A 25,932-nucleotide genomic window follows, 5' to 3' on the forward strand; every position below is an offset into this window, starting at 1 on the left:
AAGAGGAGCACAAAATGGCTGTCAATTTTCATATACTGTGTCATCCAAAAGAACAAGATGCCTAAGATATAGCAGAAAGAAACCAGGAAAGGGCCATTCCTTTCCAGCTAGCTGCTGTCCAGTATCACTTCTGAGATGTGCTTACAAACTTCTAGAGTGACTATCTCGGCAACAACTCATGCCCATGGTAGAACAAGCTCTGGGTGATGATCAGGCAGGCTTCAGACCTAATAGGAGCACTTGTGACCAAGTTCATGCTCTTTACCACTTACATAGAAAACGGTTTCCAACAGAAGATGACAGGAGTGGTGTTTCTTGACTTAGTAGCAGCATATGATACCATCTGGCACATTGGTCTGCTGGTCAAGATGTCAAAATCTCTGTGGGTTGTAATGGCTATGGAAATGATGCTTCAAAATAGAAAATTCCAAGTGGTGCTAAGGCAATAAACTGAACACATGGAGAACCAGAAGAATGGACTCCCTCAAGGATCTGTTCTTGCCTCAAATTTTTTCAACATATTTACTAATGATCTGCCTCCAACAATCTCAAGGCCATTCAAGTATGCAGATAACATCTGCCTAGCTTCAAGGAGACTTCAGAAAGATTGAGGACAACATGAACTAAGACATGGCAGCCATTAGTGCCTACTGCAAGAAGTGGAGACTTAAGTCTAGAATGTTAATGACAGTGTTGTCATGCTTCCATCTCAATCACACTAATGCTTCAAGAACGCAACATCTTCTTGAATGGAGAGCAACTGGCATGTGACTCAAAGCCAGTATATCTAAGAGTAACTGGAGTTCACATACTGACCTACAAGGACTACTTCACAAAGGTAGCTCAGAAGATTAAGAGCAGAAATGGCTTTCTAAATAAGCTTGGAAGCTCAATTTAGGGAGCTAATGTGCAAGTACTGCAGAGTTTGGTACTAGTTCTCCACTACTCAGTGGGAGAATACTGTACACCTGTATTAAACTCTTCCCACACAAAGCTAGTTGATGTACAACTGAATCAAATAATAATAATAGGCTGTGAGACTAACAAACACTGAATGGCTACCAGGCCTCTCTAATATCCCACCTCCTAACATCAGGCATTATATTGCTGCAGAGAACCTCCTTCACAAAATCCAAGAGATACCACAGTTGCTACTTTTCAAAGATATATGGGTGGGTGCCCCGCCACTGACTCTTCAGCAGATGACCTATGTGGACTCCTGATTCATACTGAGAAAGTAGGGCAATCGGCTAGTTATCTTAGGTGCCTATACACGAACGCAAGAATCCTGGGAAACAAGCAGGAAGAATTGGAAGTCCTGGCATAGTCAAGGAATTATGTATGATGTGATTGGAATAACAGAGACATGGTGGGATAACTGACATGACTGGAGCATTGTCATGGATGGGTATAAACTGTTCAGGAAGGTCAGGCAAGGGAGAAAAGGTAGAGGAGAACAGTATGATTGCTCAGAGCTCCAGTATGAAATATTAGTGCCCATCTGGAGAAAAGTCTGTTGAGTCTTTGGGTTAAGTTTAGAGGTGAGAGCAACAAGGATGTCGTCGTCGTGGACGTCTGCTATAGACCACCAGACCAGGAGGATGAGGTAAACGAGGCTGTCTTTGGACAACTAACAGAAGTTTCCGGATCACAGGCCCTGGTTCTCATGGAGACTTCAGTCACCCTGACATCTGCTGGGAGAGCAATACAGCGGTGCACAGACAATCTAGGAAGTTTTTGGAGAGTCTTGGGGACAACTTCCTGGTGTAAGTGCTGGAGGAACCAACTAGGGGCCATGCTCCTCTTGACCTGCTGCTCACAAACAGGGAAGAATTGGTAGGGGAAGTAGAAGTGGGTGGCAACCTGGGAAGCAGTGACCATGAGATGGTCGAGTTCAGGATCCTGACAAAAGGAAAAAAGGAGAGCAGCAGAATACGGACCTGGACTTCAGAAAAGCAGACTTTGACTCCTTCAGGGAATTGGTGGGCAAGATCCCCTAGGAGGCTAATATAAGGGAGAAAGGAGTACAGGAGAGCTGGCTGTATTTTAAAGAAGCCTTATTGAGGGTGCAGGAACAAACCATCCCGATGTGCAGAAATAATAGTAAATATGGTAGGTGACCAGCGTGGCTTAACAACAGAAATCTTCGGTGGGCTTAAATGCAAAAAGGAAGTTTATAAGAAGTGGAAGCTTGGTCAGATGACTAGGGAGGAATATAAAAATATTGCTCGAGTATGTAGAGGTGTAATCAGGAAGGCCAAAGCACAATTGGAGTTGCATCTAGCAAGGGATGTGAAGGGTAACAAGAAGGGTTTCTTCAGATATGTTAGCAGCAAGGTGGTCAGGGAAAGTGTGGGACCCTTACTGAATGGGGGAGGCAAACTAGTGACAAGTGATGTGGAAAAAGCTGAAGTACTCAATGCCTCAGGCTTCACTGACAAAGTCAGCTCCCAGACTTCTGCACTGTGCAGTACGGCATGGGGAGGCGGTGAGCACCCCTCAGTGATGAAAGAACAGGTTAAGGACTATTTAGAAAAGCTGGACATGCACAAGTCCATGGGTCCGGATCTAATGCATCAGAGGGTGTTGAGGGAGTCGGCTGGTGTGATTGCAGAGCCATTGGCCATTATCTTTGAAAACTTGTGGTGATCAAGCAGGGCTGCCCAGAGGGGGGAGCAAGTGGGGCAATTTGCCCCAGGCCCCGGGCCCCGCAGGGGCCCCCACGAGAAGGGCTGAGGTTCGCCCCCCGCCATCGCCCCCACCATTGCCATCCCCCTGGCACCTCAGCGCGCACCTCCAGGAGTGTCCCTGACAGCGCTGCAGCCGCGTGCCTCCGGCGGGGCCTTAGCTCCTCCCCCCTCAGAGCCAAGTGTTAAGGGGGCGGGGCTGTGAGCTCCGGGAGCTCTGGTCCCGCTGGAGCTCACAGCTCCGCCCCCTTACCACGAGGCTCTGAGCGGGGAGGAGCTAAGGCCCCGCTGGAGGCATGCAGCTCCAGCGCTGTCCAGGGACGCTCCTGGACGCACACGCTGAGGCTCCAGGAGAGGGGGTAAGCGGCTGCGGCCAGGGCCGGGGTGGGTTGGATAAGGGGCAGGGAGTTCCGGGGACGGAAGAGTCCTTTTACCTCTGTACTATAGTTACACTGTTGAGGTTTGCACCAATGTAGCTAATGCCCAGTCAGTGTTTCCATCACAATCAAGGTTTTAATGAGGGTGTTCATAGAATTTGCCTTGAAATTTGGTATGAAAAGATATAGGGACTAGATAGCCATGGAGGTTGCTGGACTTGCCTTTTCATCTCTTGAGATCCAGGACCAGCTGGTGCGCAGGAGTGCATTCTTGGGGGATTATTAATGTTGCAACAGAACCTAGAGAGCTCAGGTAAGATCAGGGCCCCATGATGCTAGGCACTGTACAGACATCCTGCCCCACAACGCTTCTTATCTGAATGGACAAGACCAACAAAGAAAGATTTATTTCCATTTTAGAGATGGGGAACTGAGGCCTGGGCTATAAAATGACTTGCCTCAGGTGAGACAGAAAGTCTGTGACAGCCAGAATTGAGCACACATCGCGCAAACTCCAGACCAGCTCCTTAACCACAAAACCATGCTTTCTTTCTGGGCGCTCTCTGTTAATAATCCAAATCCAAAACAAAGCTGAGGTGCTTTTCCCTGCCACTGCAGACATTTACTCTCTCTCTGCATGTGATAAAGCATCGCTGCCAGAGATGACTCAACCCTGGGGCTCATAAAATACTTCTCAAGATGAAATACTTTGCTTGTGGAATGGAGCAGATTGGACCAAGCATTTGGAGTTTAAACATAGGAACCCACCCAGTCCTAGGACCTAGAGCTGGTCAGAAATATTCCGGTGAAGTGTTTCTTTGAAGTTTAGCATTTGTTGAAATACAAGTGTTTTGTGGAGTTGGTTTGGGTTCAGTTAAACCTGCCTGATTTTCTGCCAGGTCACCTGCTTGGCTCCTAACAACCCACCTGCCAGACTGGCTCAGAATCCAGGGCTCCATCCTCCCTATTGAAATCCTCTGCAAAATAGAATTTCCTTCTCCACACAGCTCAACAAGGGACCGGGACGGTTGGATAAAGGGCAGGGAGTCCCGGGGACAGAGGTTCTGGGCGGGTGGTCAGGGGACGGGGAAGGGGAGGTTGGATCGTGAGCATTTGTGGGTCTGTCAGTTTGTGAGGGACCCCATGGAGCCAGTCTCTAGGAAACAGATAAATGCATGGTGGTTAAGTCCATTGATGGCTATTAGCCAGGATGGGTAAGGAATGGTGTCCCTAGTCTCTGTTTGTCAGAGGGTGGAGATGGATGGCAGGAGAGAGATCATTTGATCATTATCTGTTAGGTTCACTCCCTCTGGGGTACTTGGCATTGGCCACTGTCGGTATGTTCTTATGTTCTAACCTAAATGAACCCAAAGTTATGGAGACAGATATGAGTCAAGGAAGCCAGCAGAGTGTCAGAAACCTGGGAAAATCTCTGATTGGATGGGCTCAGGCATTGGTCACAAGCTGAGGTGGTTCAAAAGTTTTTTGGATTTTTTTAAGCAGAATTTTTGTATTGTTTCTTTAAACAATCAAATACAGCAAGCAGCAAATATTTGGCTACACACTTCTGAAACCCCAAATCATGTTCAGGTTTTGGCAGACTAATTTCAGCTTTTCAATTAAAAAAACCACAACAAATTTTGAAGGAAAGCAGACATTGTCTGATTTTTTTCCGCTTTTAAAAAAAACCCTAGTTTTTGATCCAAAAAAATTTTGACGGAGAATATTTGTCCAACCCTTTTAATGAGCTTTAGTGCCTTTTAGCACTAGCTGATGCTGAGAACCAGCGATACCTTGTAAAGTTGACTTGAAAAGAATTTCTCTGAAAACTGGGTTTGTGCTGAGATGCGGAAAATGTTTATTTTTCCCAGAGCCCCACAGGGCCCCCCATGACAATATCGTATTCTATAGTATTGCAACTTTTTTTTATGGAAGGGGCCCCCAAAATTGCTTTGCCACAGGCCCCCTGAATCCTCTGGGCGGCCCTGCGATCAGGGGAGGTCCTGGACCATTGGAAAAAAGCAAATATTAGTGCCCATCTTTTAAAAAAAGGAAGAAGGAGAATCCAGGGAACTACAGACTGGTCAGCCTCACCTCATGGAGCAGGTCCTCAAGGAATCCATTTTGAAGCACTTGGAGGAGAGGAAGGTGATCAGGAACAGTCAACATGGATTCACCAAGGGCAAGTCATGCCTGACCAATCTGATTGCCATCTATGATGAGATAACTGGCTCTGTGGATATGGGGAAAGTGGAGGACATGATATACCTTGACTTTAGCAAAGCTTTGGTACGATCTCACACAGTATTCTTGCCAGCAAGTTAAAGTGTGGATTGGATGAGTAGACTATAAGGTGGATAGAAAGCTGGCTAGATTGTTGGGGTCAATGGGTAGTGATCAACGGCTTGATGACTACTTGGCAGCCGATATCAAGTGGAGTGCCGCAGGGATCGGTTCTGGGGCCAGTTTTGTTCAATATCTTCATTAATGATCTGGATGATGGGACGGATTGCACCTTAGCAATTTTCCGGATCACACTTAGCTGTGGGGAGTGGTAGATAGGCTGGAGGGTAGGGATAGGGTCCAGAGTGACCTAGGCAAATTGGAGGATTGGGCCAAAAGAAATCTGATGAGGTTCAACAAGGACAAGTGCAGAGTCCTGCACTTAGGACGGAAGAATCCCATGCACCGCTACAGGCTGGGGGACCAACTGGCTAAGCAGCAGTTCTGCAGAAACAGACCTGGGGGATTACAGTGGACAAGAAGCTGGATATGAGTCAACAGTGTGCCCTTGTTGCCAAGAAGGCTAACGGCATATTGGGCTGCATTAGTAAGCACATTGCCAGCAGATCAAAGGAAGTGATTATTTCCCTCTATTTGGCACTGGTAAGGCCACATCTGGAGTATTGCATCCAGATTTGGGTCCCCCACTATAGAAAGGATGTGGACAAATTGGAGAGAGTCCAGCAGAGGGCAACAAAAATGATTAGGGGACTGGGGCCACATGACTTACAAGGAGAGTCTGAGGGAACTGGGCTTATTTAGTCTGCAGAAGAGAAGAGTGAGGGGGGATTTGATAGCAGCCTTAAACTACCTGAAAGGGGGTTCTAAAGAGGATGGAGCTAGGCTGTTCTCAGTGGTGACAGATGACAGAATAAGGAGCAATGGTGTCAAGTTGAAGTGGGGGAGGTCTAGGTTGGATATTAGGAAAAACTGTTTCACTAGGAGGATGGTGAAGCACTGGAATGGGTTACCTAAGGAGGTGGTGGAATCTCCATCCTTAGAAGTTTTTAAGGCCCAGCTTGACAAAGCCCTGGCTGGGCTGATTTAGTTGGGTTTGGTCCTGCTTTGAGCAGGGGGTTGGACTAGATGACCTCCTGAGGTCTCTTCCAACCCTAATCTTCTATGATGCTATGATTTTATGACTGTTACAGACCATCTCTATGGTGAACACTGCCACACAGTGATGAGGAAAAGGGGAATGAGCCTCGACACACTGCGTGATGGGAGGCTGTCTCTGATGCAAGCTTAACTATTTCAGATGAGGGATGGTGAGGTGTGCAGCAAATTACCACACCTGGGGACTCAGGGACAGGCCTCTGTGTAGTTGGGGTGCAGTTGAGGACGCTGCACACATACTGAATAGCTGCTTGTCCCATGCTGGCCTATCAGCGAGGACTTTCCAGATTCCATACTGCTGACCCCAAGGCTATTGAATGGCTAAAACCATGTGATACCTACCTATGGCCTTTTGGCTTTTTATCTACTTGTACATCTCTTATCTCCCTACTTTGTATTTTGAGCTTTTGACCATCTTTATTGTACAACTTATACATTTGCTTAAAAAGAGAGCTCGGATGTTGCAAATCCAGGGAGAAGACTCAGTATTAGCTACATACTGTCTTCATTTCCTGATATCATTTAGAGGGGAATGCAAACCTGGTATCATAGGACTGGAAGGGACTTTGAGAGGTCTTCTAGTCCAGTGTCCTGCACTCAAGTCAGGATTAAGTATTATGTAGACCAGTGGTTCTCAAAAAAAAAATTTCGCCGACCACTTGAAAATTGGTGATGGCCTCAGCTGACCACTTAATGATCTTTCCAAATGTTGTTTGTACCATTAGCTAACTATCATAAAGCGCATTGGATAAAAGCGCTATATAAAAAATGTTTTTTGTTCTACTAATAAAAGCACACAACTCGTATTTTAATATCAGTAGTCTTACCTTTCTAATGCGATGGATGTGCCCTCTCTCCACCGCCACAGCAGCCCCAGAGCTGGAGCTGGGAATGAGGGGGGTCTCTCCCCTGCCACAGCAGCCACAGAGCTGAGGCTGGGAAAAAGGGCCATCTCTCCCCGGCAGCCACAGCCCTGGAGCTGGGGAAAGTCGCCTCTTTCTCTGGCCACTGCAACCCTGCATGTCCCAAATTCCTCCTCACCCCCTCTTCTCATCCCACTGCCCCCTTCCACCTATCCCCCCAAGGCCACCACCTCACCTTACACATGCGTCTTCTCCAGGGTCCAGGTACCTAATTAGTGGAGCCATGCCTGCACAGCTCCACTAATTAGGTGGGTGGTCTTTCATTCTCTCGTGTACAGCAACCCAGGCACTCACCTTAGAGCAGGAGTGGGCAAACTTTTTGGCCCGAAGGCCACAGCAGGATGTGAAACTGTATGGAGGGCTGGGTAGGGAAGGCTGTGGCCCCCAAACAGCCTGGCCCCTGCTCCTATCTGACCCCTCCCACTTTCCGCCCCCTATCTGCCCCCCGACTGCTCCTTGTCCTCTGACCGCCCCCTCCCAGGACCCCAGCCCCTAATCACCCCATGGGACCACACCCCCTATCCAATGCTCCCTGTCCCCTGACTGCCTCGACCCCTATCCACCCCCGCACCCCCTGACAGGCCCCCTGGGACCCCACCCCCTATCCAATCCCCCGTTTCCCATTCCCTGCCCTCCTGAACCTCTGCCCCATCCAACCGCCCCCTGTCCCCTGACTTCCCCCCAGGATCTCTGCCCCATATCCAACCTCCCGGCCCCCTTACCATGCCGCTCAGAGCAGCATGTCTGGAGCCACACCTCATGAGCACGCAGACCAGCCTCCCAGAGCGCTGCCCGCATGGCGGCATGGCTGCGGGGGAGGGGGGACAGCAGGGGAGGGGCTGGGAGCTAGCTACCCAGCCAGGAGCTCAGGGGCTGGGCAGGACGGTCCCACAGGCTGGATGTGGCCTACGGGCCATAGTTTACCCACCTCTGCCTTAGAGGGAACTATCTGCGGACCACCTGAATGGAGCTCGTGGACCACAGTTTGAGTACCTCTGATGTAGACCATCCCATAGAGGTGCTTGTCTAGCCTGCTCTTATAAACATCCAATGATTGTGGAATCTCCATCTTCCTAGGCAATTTATTCCAGTGTTCCAACTACCCTGACAGGAAATTTTTCTACTGTCCAATCTAAACCTCCTTTGCTGCAATTTAAGCCCATTGCTTCTTGTCCTGTCCTCAGAGGTTAACAACAACAGTTTTCTCCCTCCTCTTTGTAACAACCTTTTATGTACTTGAAAGCTGTTATCTCCCCCCCTGTCTTCTCTTCTCCAATTTTTTCATGGGGGGATACACGTAGCTCAAAAAAGCAACATATGTTCTGTTTCTGCAGGTATAATTGAACTGAAAGTGTTAATTGTATGTAACTCTGTTCATGGATTGACATCCTCATGTACTGATCTCAGGTAACTGGTGTTTCGTGACAACTTCTTGCATCTTACATGTCTTGAAAGATTCATCTCAGTGCACATCACAGACAGCATCTGTAATCTGATAGAATGATGTATCTGGTGATACCAGAACTGTGAAGCTGTTCACTATAGTGCAAAGTGGTTTTCTTCGCGATTTTGCTTATAGCAATCTGACCATTTTCTGACCATCCAAAGGCATGGCAATCTGTCTTGGAGAACTGTGACTGACAATGATCGTCTAATGTTGATTTTGTGCCAGTTTGGATGGTGCCATTCATTTAAAATGTGCATCAGTTCACATTAATTTCTGGAATGATGCTTGCTTTTGAGCCACTGGAGGCATTTTCCAAAAGACCTTTTTAACCTGGAGTAATAATGGAAAAAGATTCTTACATGATCCTTAAAGGTCTAGCCCCGTTATGGAAGCATCATCCTGAAACATATGCCGCTTGCTTGATAGTTACGAAATTCTTCATCATAAGGAACTTGCTGAAAAACCAGTGGCCCTCAGATGTTGCCTGAAACAGGAAAGTCCTTGGCCTATTGTTGAAGTCTAAATATGGTGGATGTGTTTTTTCTTACTCTGTATTAGCAGAAGGAAATCAGGGCTTGAAGTGCAGGAAAATAACCTCATAGAAGTGCAGCAGAAGCATGAACAAAAAGTTCCCAGGAGATCTAATCAACTACAGTCACAGCAAATGCTCTCAAAACCGGAGAGAAATGAGTTTAAGCTGATTAGAGCCCTTCTGGCCAGCCGTCTACCTGATCCCATTAGTAGGAGACTGCCAGGAAACATCAGCAACTGAAACCAGGTCCATAGTTACAGGAAAAATGCCTTAAACATTTATTTCCTTTCAAGGGAAAACCTACAGGCCCTGGAAATCGAAGTAGCCTGTTGAAGTGAAAGGTTTCTGCTCACTTGTCCACTCCTTGGGGGCAGTTGCATGCACAGCATGGAGGTGGGCGTGGGGTGTCATTTCAACCAAGGAGCACTTGGAGTTTACCCTGGGAGGGAAGAACCATATTTTTCCAGCATTTCTTTAAGAATTGTACATGGATTAGCAGAGACCCTGGAAGTGATACTCCCCTATCCCTAGCCAATCTGCATTATGACCTCCTTGAAAAAGTGGAGTACTGAAAGGAAATATTTGTCCTGCTCTTCAATTCATTAGGGGTAGAGGGGACCTTATTGGGGAGCCAGGGCCCTGAGTTTTCACCTCTTCACACTTATTCATTGTAAAGATAAGCTTATTGATATCCCTGTGTCAAAAGTTCTGGATTCTGAGTCAGTCCTTTGGAGAGGAGGGAGGAGGACGACACCTTAGCAAATCGGACCTTTATGAAGCTGGTAGCCTTTTCTGGGGGGGATGGAATCCAATAAGGGCAGAGACAAATTTGAGGGGACCATGCTCTGAGGCTTGTCTCCAGGACTCTCTGCACTGACTGTGGGGGGGGGGGGCGCTAACCAAGAAGCAGAGCTAGGGCATCAGGGTCTTGCTAAGCATAATCCCCATAATTATAAGGATCAGTCCACGGACTGCAATGTGACCATGCAAGCTCATGCGGGCCTCTGGCATTAGTCTAGCAGAAGGAATCCTTGTCCCCAGCGTGCTTCTCTCCATATAGCTGCAAGCAGTGCATTCCTTGGGTGATCCCTCAGGAGAGCAGTAAATCCCTTTGGTTCAAGTGCAAGCTCTTGCCCATAGAGATTCACCAATAGCAGAGATGGCATGACTGAGGAGAAGAGAATAAGTCACATGAAAGGACAACAGCCTGCCCCTGAGGCTTTTTTAATATTAGCACAGTCCCTGAGGTTTTTCGGCTGATTTCTGCTGATTTTTCTCCTGAAGCAAAGAATTAGGCATCCTTAGACTCATAGATAATAAATGCTGAAGGGGCCACTATGATCATCTAGTCCGACTTCTTGGTTAATACAAGCCATAGAACTTGCCTGAATTAAATCCTGTTTGAACTATAGCGCAACTTCTAGAAAAACTTCCGATCTTGATTTCTATATTGTCAGTAATGGAGAATCCAATACCACCTTTGGTACATTTTTTTTCAAATGGTTAATTAGTCACTGCCAAATATTTGTACCTTTTTCTTTCCAGTCTCAAATTGTCTATCCTCAACTTGCAGCCATCGGATATTGTTATACCTTCATAGGCTAGCTTGAATTGCTCATTATCAAATGTTTTTTCCCCAGGTATGTATTTATAGACTGTGATCAGGTCACTCCTTAGCTTTGTTAAACAAAATAGATCGAGCTCCTTCCATAGCTCACTCTAAGGTGTGTTTTCCATTCCTTCAGTCGTTCTTGTGCCTCTTCTCTGAACCCTCTCCGTTGTTTTTTTTTTGAGGTCTTCCTTGAATTGTGAACACCAGAACTGAACACAGTATTCTAGTAGCAGTCGCACCAGTTCCAAATACAGAGGTAAAATAACCTCTCTACTCCTTATCAATATTCCCCTGTTTATGCATCCAAGGATAGCATTAGATTAGCTCTTTTGGCCACACTGGGATCCTCATGTTCACCATGACTCTCAAATCCTTTTAGAGTCCCTGCTTCCCAGGTTAGTCCCCCATCCTGTAAGTATGGCCTACATGCTTTGTTCCAAGATGTTTGACCTTACATTTGGCCATACTGAAATGCACAGTGTTTGCACCCAGCTTCCCAAGTGGTCCAGTTCGCGCTCTCTCAGCGATCTGTTCCCTCCATTATTTACTATTCCCTCAACTTTTGTCATCTGCAAACTTTCAGTGATTGCTTTCTTCCAGATCATTGATAAAAATGTCAAATAGCATAGGGCCAAGAACTGATATCTGCAGAACCCCAATAGAAATAAACCTGCTCAATTATTATGTTGGGTTTTGTCAATTAGCCTTTTTTTAATCCATTTGATGTATGCCATATTGATTTTATATTTTTCTAGTGTCTTAATCAAAGTGTTGTGCAGTACCAAGTCAAATGTCATACAGAAGATTTAATAGATTATATCAACTAGGGCTGTCAAGCGATTGCACTGTTAAACAGTAGAATACCATTTATTTAAATATTTTGGATGTTTTCTACATTATCAAATATATTGATTTCAGTTACAATACAGAATACAAAGTGTACAGTGCTCACTTTATATTTATTATTACAAATCTTGGCACTGTAAGAAAACAAAAGAAATAGTATTTTTCAATTCCCCCATTACAAGTACTGTAGTGCAATTTCTTTATCATGAAAGTTGAACTTACAAATGTAGAATTATGTACAAAAAACTGCATTAAAAAACAAAACAATGTAAAACTTTAGAGCCTACAAGTCCACTCGGTCCTACTTCTTGTTCAGCCAATCGCTAAAACAAACAAGTTTCTTTACATTTAGGGGAGATAATGCTGCCTGCTGTCTTGTTTACAATGAAAGTGAGAACAGGCATTCGCATTGCACTGTTGTAGCTGGCCTCGCAAGATATTTACATGCCAAATGCACTAAAGACTCATATGTCCCTTCATGCTTCAACCTCCATTCTAGAGGACATGCATCCATGCTGATGATGGGTTCTGCTTGATAATGATCCAAAGCAATATAGACTGACACATGTTCATTTTCATCATCTGAGTCAGATGCCACCAGCAGACAGTTGATTTTCTTTTTTGGTGGTTCGGATTCTGTAGTTTCCGCATCGGAGTGTTGCTCTTTTAAGACTTCTGAAAGCATGGTCTACACCTCACCTCTCTCAGATTTTGGATGGTACTTCACATTCTTAAAACTTGGGTCCAGTGCTGAAGCTATTTTTAGAAATCTCACATCGGTACCTTCTTTGCATTTTGTCAAATCTCCAGTGAAAGTATTCTTAAAATGACAATGTGCTGTGTCATCATCCGAGACTGCTATAACATGAAATATATGCAGAATGTGGGTAAAACAGAGCAGGAGACCAACAATTCTCCCCCAAGGACTTCCGTCACAAATTTAGTTGACCCATTATTTTTTTAACAAGCATCATCAGCATGGAAGCATGGCCTCTGGAATGCTGGCCGAAGCATGGAGGGGCATACGAATGTTTAATATATCTGGCACATAAATACCTTTCAGTGCCGGCTACAAAACTGCCATGTGAATGCCTGTTCTCACTTTCAGCTGATAATGCTGCCTGCTTCTTATTTACAATATCTCTTATAAATGTAAACAAACTTGTTTGTTTTAGCGATTGGCTGAACAAGAAGTAGGACTGAGTGGACTTGTAGGTTCTAAAGTTTTACATTGTTTTGTTTTTGAGTGCAGTTATGTAACAAAAAAAACTCCTACATTGTAAATTACACTTTCATGATAGAGATTGCACTACAGTACTTGCATGAGGTGAACTGAAAAATACTATATTTTATCATTTTTACAGTGAAAATACTTGTAATAGAAAATAATATAAAGTGAGCACTGTACACTTTGTATTCTGTGTTGTAACTGAAATCAATATATTTGAAAATGTAGAAAAACATCCAAAAAATTTCAATTTCAATTGGTATTTTATTGTTTAACAGCATGATTAAAACTGCGATTAATCAAGATTAATATTTTTAATTGCAGTTAATTTTTGAGTCAATCACGTGAGCTAACTGTGATTAATCAAAAGCCCTAATATCAACACTATTATCTTTATCAACCAAGCTGTAATCTCATTTTCTTTAAAAATCTAGTTTGACAGGATCTATTTTCATAAATCCATGTTGATTGGCATTAATTATATTATCCTCTAATTTTTTATTAATGTCTCAGATCAGCTGTTTCATTATTTTTCCTGTGATCGAGGTCAGGCTGACAAGCCAAAAATTAGCCAGGTCATCCCATTTATCCTTTTAAAATATTGGCATAATATTAGCTTTCTTCCTGTCCTCTGAAAATCAACTTTCACTGTTCAGTGAGCTCCCTCAGTCAGCTCTTTGATAACTTTTGTATATAAATCAACAAGTTCAGATAACTTAATGTCATACTGTAGTAGCTACTGTTTAACATCCTCATGAGATACTATTGAAATGGAAAGTATTTTATCATAATATGATATGACTGTAACGCTGGCAGACTAGGTGCCAGCTCTTGCCAAGGCTGTAGGCATCAGCTGAGCACTGACAAATTCATAGCTGGAAACCAGACCAGCTCACCTGTATGTTAGTATTGTTCAAGAGAGGTGTTAGACTCCATGGAATGCTTGTAAATTAATATATGCAGCAACTTAACTTGTAATATCTGTATCTCTTGCTATAAGGTGATATGTCAGTTTTGCTTTATAACTAAAAATGCATGCTCTGAAGCTGTGAACCCAGTTGCGGGAGTGATCCAGTACCCATCAAGAAGGACTATCAATAATGGACCCTTGTGAAACATCATGATACAAAGACTTGGTTAATGCCATGTTACACCCATGAAGGTCCTATGTGCAAGAAAGCCTGTCCCATCAGCTTGAATGCTGGAAGAGGGAGATAAAACAGAGACACAAGAAATTTTTCTCTTTTGCTGTTTGGACTCTGACTGGGCTGTAGCTACTAAGCAGAAGCAGAAATCTCCAGGGTCAACCTGGGAATTTACCATAAAAGACATTCAATGCTGACTGATTACTATAACTGTCACCTTTTGGAACCATAGACTGTAGCTCATTTTTGTGTGTGTGTGCTTTAATCTGTAAATCTCTCGTTTCTTTTCTTAGTTAGTAAATCTTTAGTTAGTGTACTATAGGATTGAGTACAAGCGTTGTCTTTGATGTGAGATCCAGGGTACAAATTGACCTGGGGTAAGTGACTAGTCTCCCTAGGGACTGGGGGCAACCTGAATATGTTGTGATCTTTGGTGTATAGCAACCAGCTATCACTAAGTCCATCTGGCCTGGGTGGCGAGATAGACTGGAATGCCCAAGGGGACTGTCTGTGACTCCATCATAAGACTCTTGTAGTGCTTCAGGAGTTCACATTTGTTACTAGGTTGGTGAAATCTAATGATAGATGATACAACCAGTTTGGGGTCTCTGTCCTGCTTTTTAACAGCCTGCCCTGAGGTTGGCACACTCAGTTGTGAACCACTCCAGACAGTGAGACAATGACTACTTCTGTTTTTCCCAAATTCAGAACAGAATGTTATGTTATATGTTACTCCTGTATATGTTACTTTTCTGCATTAGTGACAGTTCTACCATTTCTATCTAGTAATGGACCAGTATTGTTGCTAGGATTCTTTTTATTCCTAATATACTTTTTAAAAAATTCTTTGTCCTTTACTCTGTGATGATAGAGTTCCCCATGTTTTTTTTGGTTACCTTATACACTTTCTACATTTCCTTACTTTTGCTATTAGTGAATATAAATCAATTTCCCCTTTCTTCCATTGGTGTAGATTTTTTGTTTTTGTTTTTATATAGTTGCCTGTACTTCTATTCTAAGCCAGACTGGCTTTTTAACCAGTGTCCTCCTTTTTCAGTTGTGCCATTTGGGGCATCTAGTAAACTTTTCTTAAATAATTCCCACTTATCATTCACATTTTTCTTATTAAAATCTCTGGGGGTGAAGGGTTCATAGTTTTTTTTTTTCCATTTTTTCCCCCCAGTTTTGTGAAATTGCCCCGTAAAGTACCAACTGCTTTGATTTGGACTTCATTCTGTTTGCACGTCATAAATGGGATCAAATTATGATCATTTGTATCTCAGCTGCCACTGATTTTTAGTTCTGTGATCAATTCCTCTTTATCTGTCAAGATGATGTCTAATACAAAATTTCCTTTTGCTGGCACTTTGAATTAGGAAATTGTCATCTGTAATATTTAGAAATTCTGAGGGTGGTGTTATAGTACTGGCTACATGAGACCTCCTGTATATGTTACTCATATTGAAGTCCCCCATGATCTCTCAGCTTTTTTGCCTCCACATTATAGATATGTGTTTAAGGAGCTGGTCATCCTGTCCCATCCTTGTCCCATTTTATAACCTTGCCCCCCTCTTTGCAGCTAAGAGCCTGTCTTCCTGATCAGGATGATTAAGGGTTGGTGTACGCCACTGCTTAAGCTGATCTAACTTACATTGCTCAGGGGTGGAAAAAGCCATCCCCGCTCCCCCGCCACTTCCCCTCCAAGAGCAATGCAAGTTTTGCACTGTCCCCACTGGCACTATGTTGGTGGGAAAGCATCTCCCGCCGACATAGCTTCCACTTCTCACAAGGCGGAGTAATTATGCTGATGAGAGAGCACTCTCCCATTGGCATAGTGCGTCTTCACCAGATGCACTACAGCGGTGCAGCTGCATTGGAGCAGCTATGCCGATGTAGCTCTGTAGTGTAGACTTGCCCGAAGTTACAGGGAGCTATGGCCACTTTACTTCTGAATGAGAGCATCCACAGGGCTTAATGTGTCTTAACTTATGTACATAGATTTCACACCGTTAGCTGATTTGCCTTAATTTTCCTGAGTGTTCCCATGTAGACATGGCCTTAGTGAAGAAATGAGAAATCCCTGGCTATGATTTGTCAGGAAATCAAAAGTTATTTCATGAAGGCTTTGGGAGGAAGCACCAATGAGCAGAGAGAAGAAAAAAAGTGTTTTTCTATTCTCCCTAGTCTCTGGTTACTTGTCTGTCTGCCCTTAAGTTATGAGCAGCTTGTCCCAGTTGTCTCTCTGGAAAGTGCTGAGTGCATTATGGGTACTGCTTTAATATGAACTAGAACTACCAATACTCACTACATCACAATGTGTCTCTACTGTAACTCTTAACCTGTCCTGTCTCATCTCACCTGTACTTTCTTATGTATTAATCACCCCCTCCTGTAACTCATTTTCTTATGTAATTTGTACTGTCAACAATTCTGCTTTAATAAGAAGTGAATAAACTCCCTGTGACAGCATTTTGGGACACACCAATATTTTACGCCTGGGGGAATTCTGCGCCAAAAAATTAAAAATTCTGCACACTATTTTAAAATTCTGCATATTTTGACAAAATAACACAATATAACCATTCCAGTTTCAATTACTTTGGTAATTTATTACAAAATACCTGTCAACAAGTATGTCAGTACAGACAACAGCAAAAAAGATTCCCCCGGGAGAAGAGAGTTAAAGAAGCCCCTACAACAACCCAGTTCCTGTTTGGGGGGAATGCTGGATGGGGCTGTGTGGAACCTCCAGAGCCCAGACTCCTGCACTCCCATCCCCCCAGAGCACAGCTGCAGGGCACCCCCCAGCCCAGACACCAGTGCCCCAAGGGCCTTTACCCCCCCGTCCCAGCTTTTTTATTGTCCTGCCCTTCATCACCTTTTGCCAGAGCTGGGTCTCCTGGGCATTCTGCTTACTGTGAGCTGAGCTCTGCAGAATCCCCAGCGGCCCCTAGAGGCAGCCAGCAGCTTTGCAGCCCCAATTGTGCCGGGGAAATGGGGAATGTTGCAAAATTCTGCATTGTGCAGTGTCAGGGTTCTATCCCCGCCCCCCCACACACACACACTCTGAACCCTGGGATACAGATGTGGGGACCCGCATGAAAGACCCCCTAAGTATATATTCTACCAGCTTAGGTTAAAAACTTCCCCAAGGCACAAATTCATTTCCTTGTCCTTGGATGGTATTGCTTCCACCACCAAGTGATTTACACAGAAATTCAGGGAAGAGTCACTTGGAATCCCTATCCCCCTAAAATATCCCCAACCCTCTTCCGCCCCTTTCCTGGGGAGGCTTGAGAATAATGTACCAACTAATTGCCTTAGCAATGTGAGTACGGACCAGACCCTTTATCTTCAGGACACTAAAATCAATCAGGTTCTTAAAATAAGAACTTTATAATAAAGAAAAAAGGAAAAGAATCACATCTGCAAAATCAGGATGGAAGGTAACTTTACAGGGTAATAAGATTAAAAACACAGAGGACTCCCCTCTGGGCTCAGCTTCACAGTTATAAAAACAGGAATAAAACTACCTTTGTAGCATAAGAAAATTCACAAGCTAAAACAAAGGATAACCTAATGCATTTCATTGTCTGTCTTACAATTTCTGTGATTTTAGATGGAATATTCCAGGTATATTATCAGGAGATGTTGTACCTGCTTGGCTTCTCTCTCTGTCTGGAGAGGGAGCAACAAAGAGAGAGCCCAAACAAAACCTTCTCTTCCTCCCCCCTCTCCCTCCCACCCCGCTCCAGATTTGAAAGTATCTTCTTTCCTCATTGGTCCTTCTGGTCAGGTACCAACTAGGTTATTTGAGCTTCTTAACCCCTTACAGGTAAAGCGATTTACTACAGCTGCCAAGGAAGGATTTTATGCTACCCTTCTCTATATATTTATGACATGCAGTGGTGCAGAATTCCCCCAGGACTAAATATTTGGACTGTCTGCAGGCTGCCAGATTTATCATATGTTGTTCCTGTATTCTGTGTAATTGGGTGACTCTAGTATTGACTGACTAGTGCAAAATTAGCAAATCTACCATTATAAATCAATTATTTTGACTTCATCTAACAATCTTACTTCTGCTGTGCAACTAATCCACTCTTAAGTGCTTTTTTTATTTTTATTTTTTTTAATTAGAATAGATTTTGGACTAGCCAGCAAATGTTTTGGAAGCTTGTCTAACTACTTGTGTTAGTCTGCTAGGCAAAGTATTTGGAACTTGCCTTTTATACAGACCATTACATGTGGTGAGTTGTATCTTGAAATTATCAACAAATCATTTCAGTATTCTTCTTTATATTTAACCTTTTAGCATGAATATTATGGGTTTTCTCTTATTCTGTTTTGTGATTTTATCTGTGTAATGTGTTTATGATCTAATTTTATCACAAAATGTAAAGTGAGTGTTTAAGATAAAACACAAAAACATCCATCCTTAGCACTCAGCTATACTTCTTTATTCTTTCAAAGAAAAAAGGTAGCAACAGTCCTAACCTACCAGCAGGGATAAGAGCACAGATGCATTCTAGTGGGGTGCAGAGGAGATTGTTTGGTATTTCTGTGAAGCAGGAGCAGCGCCAGAGTTTCTGGCGCCCTAGGCAGAATTCGGGGGGTGGCATTTTGTGCGCTCCCCACGGGGCGCGCAGGAGCTTCCGGTTCCACTCCCATCACACTGCCAAAGAAGGACCCTCCTCCGAAATGCCGCAGGCGACAGCGGCAGTCATTGAGCTGCTCAATTGCCTGCCGCTGTTTTCCGCGGCACATCGGCAGAAGGTCCTTCTTCGGCGGTGCGACGGGAGCGGAACCGGAAGCTCCTGTGCGCCCCATGGGGAGCGCACAAAATGCTGCCCCCCGAATCCTGGCACCCTAGGTGACTGCCTAGGGTCGCCTAATGGAAGCGCCGGCCCTGCTGTGAAGAGTTTATCTCCTCTCTTGTGAGAACTTTTGTCTTAACTGTGTTGTAACATTTTTTGCCATTTCCAGACAGCTGTGTGCGCCATAGGCTGAACTTCTCCAACATTATATTAAGGCCAATGGGCCCAATTCTGAGCTAGGCTTTGTTCTGGCAGAGTGGTCCTGCAAAATGAGAGTGAAGATTGTGAGCCAAAGGGGTGGGGTTTGACCCTAGCATGATGGTTGCCAGTAAGATGTCAGGCTTTGCTTTTTTACCATATGCATATGCGGCAGATTTGTGTAATTTTTGGTGGTGCCCAAAATGGTAGTCCCTCCCACCTCCTGCCCTGTAAGCCGATATAAAATGAAGGTACAACGCGTCGGCACCACAAGATTACAAGGGTCAATTAAAAGTGGAAAGTCAGAAGCAGCATTTGCCTGCTTCAATATACGGCATTATATTTTGTTGCACCTGTTGTGACAAAGTGGGAATGTTCTTAATGTTTTCTCTGAATACTGTGTGGGTGCCTCAGTTTCCCCTGCAAGGTGCCAACTGAAGGTGTTGGGGACAAAGAGATCAGGTGGCCTCCTTGTCCAGAAGAGAGACACAGGCTAGAGGAGGGAGTGTCAGTTTGGAGTTGGCTGGGGAAATGGGGAGAGGCCCAGAACTTGGGTCTAGGCTCCCCACCCTCCAAGATGGACCTGACTGAGGGGTCCTGTTTTCTGTACCTACAAGCTCTGTTTTAGACTGTGATCCTGTCGTCTAATAAACCTTCTGTTTTACCGGCTGGCTGAGAGTCACATCTGACTGCAGAGTTGGGGTGCAGGGACCTCTGGTTGCCCCAGGACCTGCCTGGGTGCACACTCTGCGGAAAGTGCACGGTGTGGAAGGGCATGCTGAATGCTCCGAAGTCAGACCCAGGAAGATGTAAACTTCTTGCCCTGGAGACAGTATGCTCACAGAGAGGAGGCTCCCCCAGAGTCCTGACTGGCTTTGTATGGAGTAGTTCCAAAGCATCCCAGCATCCCTTTCCACACCATGCGCTTCCCAGAAGTCTGCACAGGCACTGACACTCTCTCCTCTGGCCTTTGTCTCTTTTCCAGGCATTAGAGGCCACTTGATCTCTTTGTTCTCCAACACCTTCAGTTGGCACCTTGCAGGAGAGCGGCCCAGGCCATCAGTTGCCTGGAGACAGGGTTTTGGCCATTCTCTGTGCAGGCAGCATCACACTGGCACTCTAGGGCTCTACAACAATCACACACCCTTATCTCACCATCTAGATCCTTGAGAAATGCATAGGGGAAACTGAGGCACCCACACAGTATTCAGAGAAAACATTAAGAACATTCCCACTGTGTACATTAAAGGGTGTAAAATAATCAAGTATTGTGCTAAACACAATGATACTCCAAACTGACCACCATATTTAAGTTGCATGTTTTCCCCCTCAAGTGAGGGCTCTGGGATGGGGCTGGGGATGAGGGGTTCACAGAGCAGGAGGGTGCTTAGGGTTGGGGTGCTGGGGGTGCAGGCTCTGGGGTAGGGCAGGGCTGGGGATAAGGAACTTGGGATGCAGACAGGCTGCCCCAGGCCTAGGGCCAGAGAGGACTCCCCCTTACTGGCAGCAGCAAGCTCCAGGGGAGAGAACCCTCCTCTCCCGCCTCCTCCCCCCCCCCCCCCAGCATACTCACTCTGCACCACGGTCACTGCACATGCTCCTAGGGACTCTCTCAGGTCCAGATAGCCCACTCACCTCCCCTATGGTGGGTACCGGGGGGGGGTGTTTGCCATCACGTGTGGCCTCCCCTGCTGCTGCCCCTCACCATAGCCTCACTGGGGATGGGGGATGGGACTGCCTCTTCTCCAGCATGGGGCAGGAGTGGGGACTGCAGGGTGGTGGCTGGGGTGGGGGGTAGGGTGTCATAAAATTCACCCAAGCCCCAGCTGCTCAGGTCTAGGAAGATCCCCTCCTCCATTTCCCCTGTGGTGGGTGGGTGCTGGGGAGCGGGAAGTGGGGGGAACTGCCAGCACAAGTGGCTTCCTTCCTCACCTGCTGCAGCCTGCTGCCCCTCACCCTTGTCTCACTGGGGATGGGGCTACCCCTTGCCCAGCATTGGGCAGGAGTGGGGGCTGCAGGGGGAGGGGGTGGATCACAGGGTCAAACCTCACCGAAGCCCCAGCAGCTGCTCAGGTCAGTGAGCTCCACCCCAGATGTCCATCTCCTGGCCGGAAGTCCCCCTGGCGTCTCCTCCATGTGGGTGCTGGGGGGCGGGGGAGAGAGCTCCCAAGCATGTGTGTGCCTCCCCCGCCGCCTCCTCTCTCCCTCTTCCCCTCCCCCGGTGCTCCAAAGGCTGCTGGCGGCTGATCTCTATAGCCTTAGGCAGAAGCAGCAGAAGTAAGGGAGAGAGGCATTGGCTGTTTTCTTTCAGGCAGGGAAGCTCCGAGGCGGGGAAACCCAGCTCCAAATATTGGTGGAGCACAGCCCTCAGCCTTGAATATTCCTGGTGCTCGAGCACCTTGAGCCCATATAACCTGCCGCCCCTGACCATATGTATATGGGAAAACTGGTATTTCTGATTATCTTGTATGGTAAATATTTCTAAACCTTGACTCCTTTGTCTTTCATAGAAAATGGGAGTAAACAGAAAGCAATAAAATGTAAAAATGTTATGATCTGTATTTTTGTTAATCACAGGCTTTAATTTTTAATTTTTTAACACAGGATCCAGTTTATGGTAAAGGGAAACTTGGAGAAATTCAGGGACTTGTACTGGGGATGCTGGACACATTTAACTATGAGCAAGTAAGTTGTGTGTGCCTCTTTATTCTGCCCACAGCTAAATAAAGGGCCTAGCTAGTATTGCCTAGAAGAGGAGTTATTCTTTCTTTTCTGTTCACTAATTGTCAGGAATTAACACATTAACATCAGTTTAAAAAAAAATCAGGCACATGGAAACCTGGCTTTTGTCACCATCAAAATATGTGTGCATTCATATAGTTCTGAGGCATTGAGAAACAAAGCAATACAGGGAAATAGATTGCCAACTACACAGTTAAATGTGTCAAGGCTGATTTCCCACTCTGGCACTTCAAGTGCAGAAGGTTGGGGCCTGCAAGGATACTAAACATTTAGTACTGGCCACTCCAGGCTGGTATTAAACTCCCAAGGTCACAGCTTTTCTCTGACCTTGAATTGGTAGATGTGGCCACCAAACAAGTGCAAAAAAAAAAAAAAACCCTTTGAGAACCCAGGAAGGAACACTTGGGAATTCTTTCCTGTGGGGTACCCTCAAGCCCTTGCACACAAACCCTTCCCCCCCCCCCCCCCGAGGAAGAGCTGAGTGGGGAAAAAAACAAGAAATCAGCTATTGCCACCAGCTAATTAAGCATGCACAAACCTCTTAGGGACACACAAATCCAATCCTGTTTTTAAAAAAGGTAACATTTATTAAAAACAAAAAGAAAGGAAATATATTTGGAACTTGGACTTTTTGCTAGATCTTAAAAGAAACAATTACAAAAATTAAGCATCAAAATAGCTCTCTTTAGGTTCAGCTTAAAGGTTACAAGCAAAACAAAAGCATCTGGGGTTAGCACAGAGGAGTGCACAAGCCAAGAAATAAACAGAAATAAATCTAATCGCGTCTTTCTAAACATTCCTAACCTGCTTACACATTTGGGAGTTCCAAATAAGTAATTCTAGGTATGGTCTGATGATTTTTGATCGTACCTAGCTTAAAGCTTCTTATAGCATAACTGCTCCTTGTTCCCCTGTTTCCTGGAGAACACCACAAAGAGACAAAGGGAAGTTTTTTTCCTATTTAAAAAAATTCTAGCCCTCCCATTGGCTCTTTTGGTCAGGTGACCACTTATTTCCTTTTACCTGTGGGCTTGTTAGCCCTTTACAGGTAAAGCAAGTAGAGAACAGCTACTAAGAGGAATTTTACAACTAACTGGCTGGTTGGGTATCCATAGAAGGCAGCTACCTTCCACCCCCTTCATTTATCACATATCTTAACCACACTTTAGCATATTATTGTGGAGGCAGCCATAGTTCAGACTGTGTTCTAAAATTTACTTAAAATGAGTGTTGAATTTCAGTGTTTGTTTTTATGCCCTTTGAATTTCTATGTAGCTTTTGTATGATTTCTTTTAATGTGTTTTGAAATTGGCTCATGTTAATAATATAATATATGGAGATATACCTATCTCATAGAGCTGGAAGGGACCTTGAAAGGTCATCAAGTCCAGTTCCCTGCCTTCACTAGCAGGACCAAGTACTGTTCCCAATAGGTTTGGGTTTTTTTGTTTGTTTGTTTGTTTTGTGCCCCAGATCCCTAAATGGCCCCCTCAAGGATTGAACTCACAACCCTGGGTTCAGCAGACCAATGCTCAAGCTACTGAGCTATCCCTCCCCTTATTTGGAGAAACTGCCTCACTGAGGCAAGCAGCATGTGACCTGCCATCTATATGCTGGCCTTGGAAATGTTTCATTCCTGCAGCATAATCTCAGGCTAGGCTGGGCCTTTCCCTTTAAGGACAGTTCATTCTGATTGCTCACCCATTGCATTTTGAATTCTGCTAATCGGAGTTGGCAGACTGTTTTAATGTGCAGGTCTTCCTTGTGCATTTAAGTATGCATTTATCTAGCCAGTATTTAGCTATCCAGTCCTTGAGAGGCATAACAGCATGTGCAAGCATGCCTGCTCTCAAGGGGGAATGGTTACAGCACTTGAAGGGTTGCATAGGTCTTGTTCCATTTTCAGTGTTCAGTGTATGTCACCATGCCTCAGTGTCACAACTGAGGATGCCAAATTCAGAACACATTGCTGAGAAATAGGGCAGACTCACCCAAACTAGTGGTTATTCTATCATTAAGTTATACCAAGACAGTAACTGAAGAAAACTTCTGTCTCATCACACTGGTTAACAAGAAGCCAAAAATTCAGTCTCAGTAGGCATTCCAGCCCTTGTCTCACCATCTAGACACTGGACTCTATGATGAGTGGTTACTGAAAACCAATTAAATCAATTATAGGGTCTTTCTAATCCCAAGAGATCGGCCACTTAGCCACGTAAATATATAACTCAGATCTTACCTAATAATCATGCTGATGCCAATCCTTTAGTAACTAAAAACTAAATGTTTAATAAAAGAATAAGAGGTTGTTAATGGTTAATAGATCATATACATACAAATAATTGCAAGGCCCTTATATCCCGTTTGTAGCAGTGATGGAATAGACTACTGTCTTGTAAAGTCTGGTAACTTCCGAAAGATTGGAAGATCCTCAGTCCATAGTTCAAAATGCTCCTCTTAGTTGTAAATCCACCGTCCAGAGAATCAGGGCAAAACGGAGGTATTTTATATCCTTTCCTATGTGCCTGGAAATTTACTGTCTCAAACAAAGCTCACAGCCTCTGTGCAATGTTAGTAGCCCAAGATGGAATCCAAGGTCACATGTCCTTATATGGCTTGATGACTCACAGGGGCAGTCCTTGCCCATATTCTTGCTCTGTATATTCTTATGGTATCCAAATGAAGGCTTACTGGGTGGGATGAGTTTCTTCTATGGCCCCTTGTTAGAGTTAAGTGTCCTTAATGGGCCATCAACACACAACTGTCTGGCCTTGATGCAAGTCTTATCTGGTGGGTATTACTCAGGAATACAACACATGTATAAGATACAAGTCCATGGCCAATATTCATAACTTTAGATACAAAGATGATACATGGATTCAACCAGGATATTCATATTTAGCAAAACCTAACTTTTCCATTGACATCTTACATGACATACTTTGTACCAGATTTGTTGCAATTGCATAAGAGTGGTAATATCAATTATATAAATGGTCATATTCAATTATACAGGATCACAGTGTAATAATAAGTGTCAGGGGGGTAGCCGTGTTAGTCTAGATCTGTAAAAAGCAACAAAGAGTCCTGTGGCACCTTATAGACTAACAGATGTATTGGAGCATGAGCTTTAGTGGGTGAATACCCACTGTCAGACGCATGTGGTGGAAATTTCCAGAGGCAGGTATAAATATGCAGGCAAGAATCAGTCTAGAGATAACGAGGTTAGTTCAATCATGGAGGATGAGGCCCTCTTCTAGCAGTTGAGGCGTGAACACCAAGGGAGGAGAAACTGCTTTTGTAGTTGGCTAGCCATTCAGTCTTTGTTTAATCCTGAGCTGATGGTGTCAAATTTGCAAATGAACTGAAGTATAATAATAAAACTCCCCTATGGATAATGGACATGATAAAGCTCCTATGCCAGTGATGGGTGCTTTGAACTTGTATTAGAGAAAAATACTATTGATTTCCTCCTTACAATGCTGTGAGATCCAAAAAACTACCCAGAATGTTTGTAAATGTTTAGGTCTTTAACAGTTTCATTTCTTTTTTAATGGGCTTCTATATATATTCTGAGAACACAAACAGGAGAGCAAAGTGTGCAACAACCTAGGAAACAAATTCCTAACAGTGAAATGCCTCTGATTTTTAATTCCATTTTAAAAGTGTACAAATCAGCAAGACAGAATTGTCAGTATTATGGCAGACTGGAATTCTCAGCATTTTTTACTCTTAAAGTGTATAGCATATTTGAGTTTACTCCTCCCACCTCACCCTTATACTCCCTATAATTATCATAAAATGGATGTTAGGAATTCCCTCTGAAAAAAATGTACTGTGTAAAGATGGAGAACAAGAAAGGAAGCCTGGAGTATGCAAAATCACAATGTGTCAGTTCCATTGGAACTTGAACAAAACCACTGAAAGACGAAGATTGTAAATGAATTACTTGAATAGATAAAAGCAAAAAGTTATAGTC

The 25,932-nt window shown here is 44.5% G+C and overlaps 1 protein-coding gene across 2 annotated transcripts in view; it reads left to right on the top strand.

Annotated features, from left to right (window-relative positions):
- The window catches only part of VPS8 (VPS8 subunit of CORVET complex), a 253,480-nt gene that overhangs the window by 188,923 nt on the left and 38,625 nt on the right, over positions 1 to 25,932 (top strand). For both annotated transcript variants that reach the window (XM_039488831.1, XM_039488832.1), the window contains exon 41: positions 21,816 to 21,896. In XM_039488831.1, coding sequence (XP_039344765.1) covers positions 21,816 to 21,896 — 81 coding nt within the window. The remainder of the gene's footprint in view (positions 1 to 21,815; positions 21,897 to 25,932) is intronic.

This window comes from Mauremys reevesii, linkage group 9 (genome assembly GCF_016161935.1).
Source record: "Mauremys reevesii isolate NIE-2019 linkage group 9, ASM1616193v1, whole genome shotgun sequence".
Lineage (NCBI taxonomy): Eukaryota > Metazoa > Chordata > Testudines > Geoemydidae > Mauremys > Mauremys reevesii.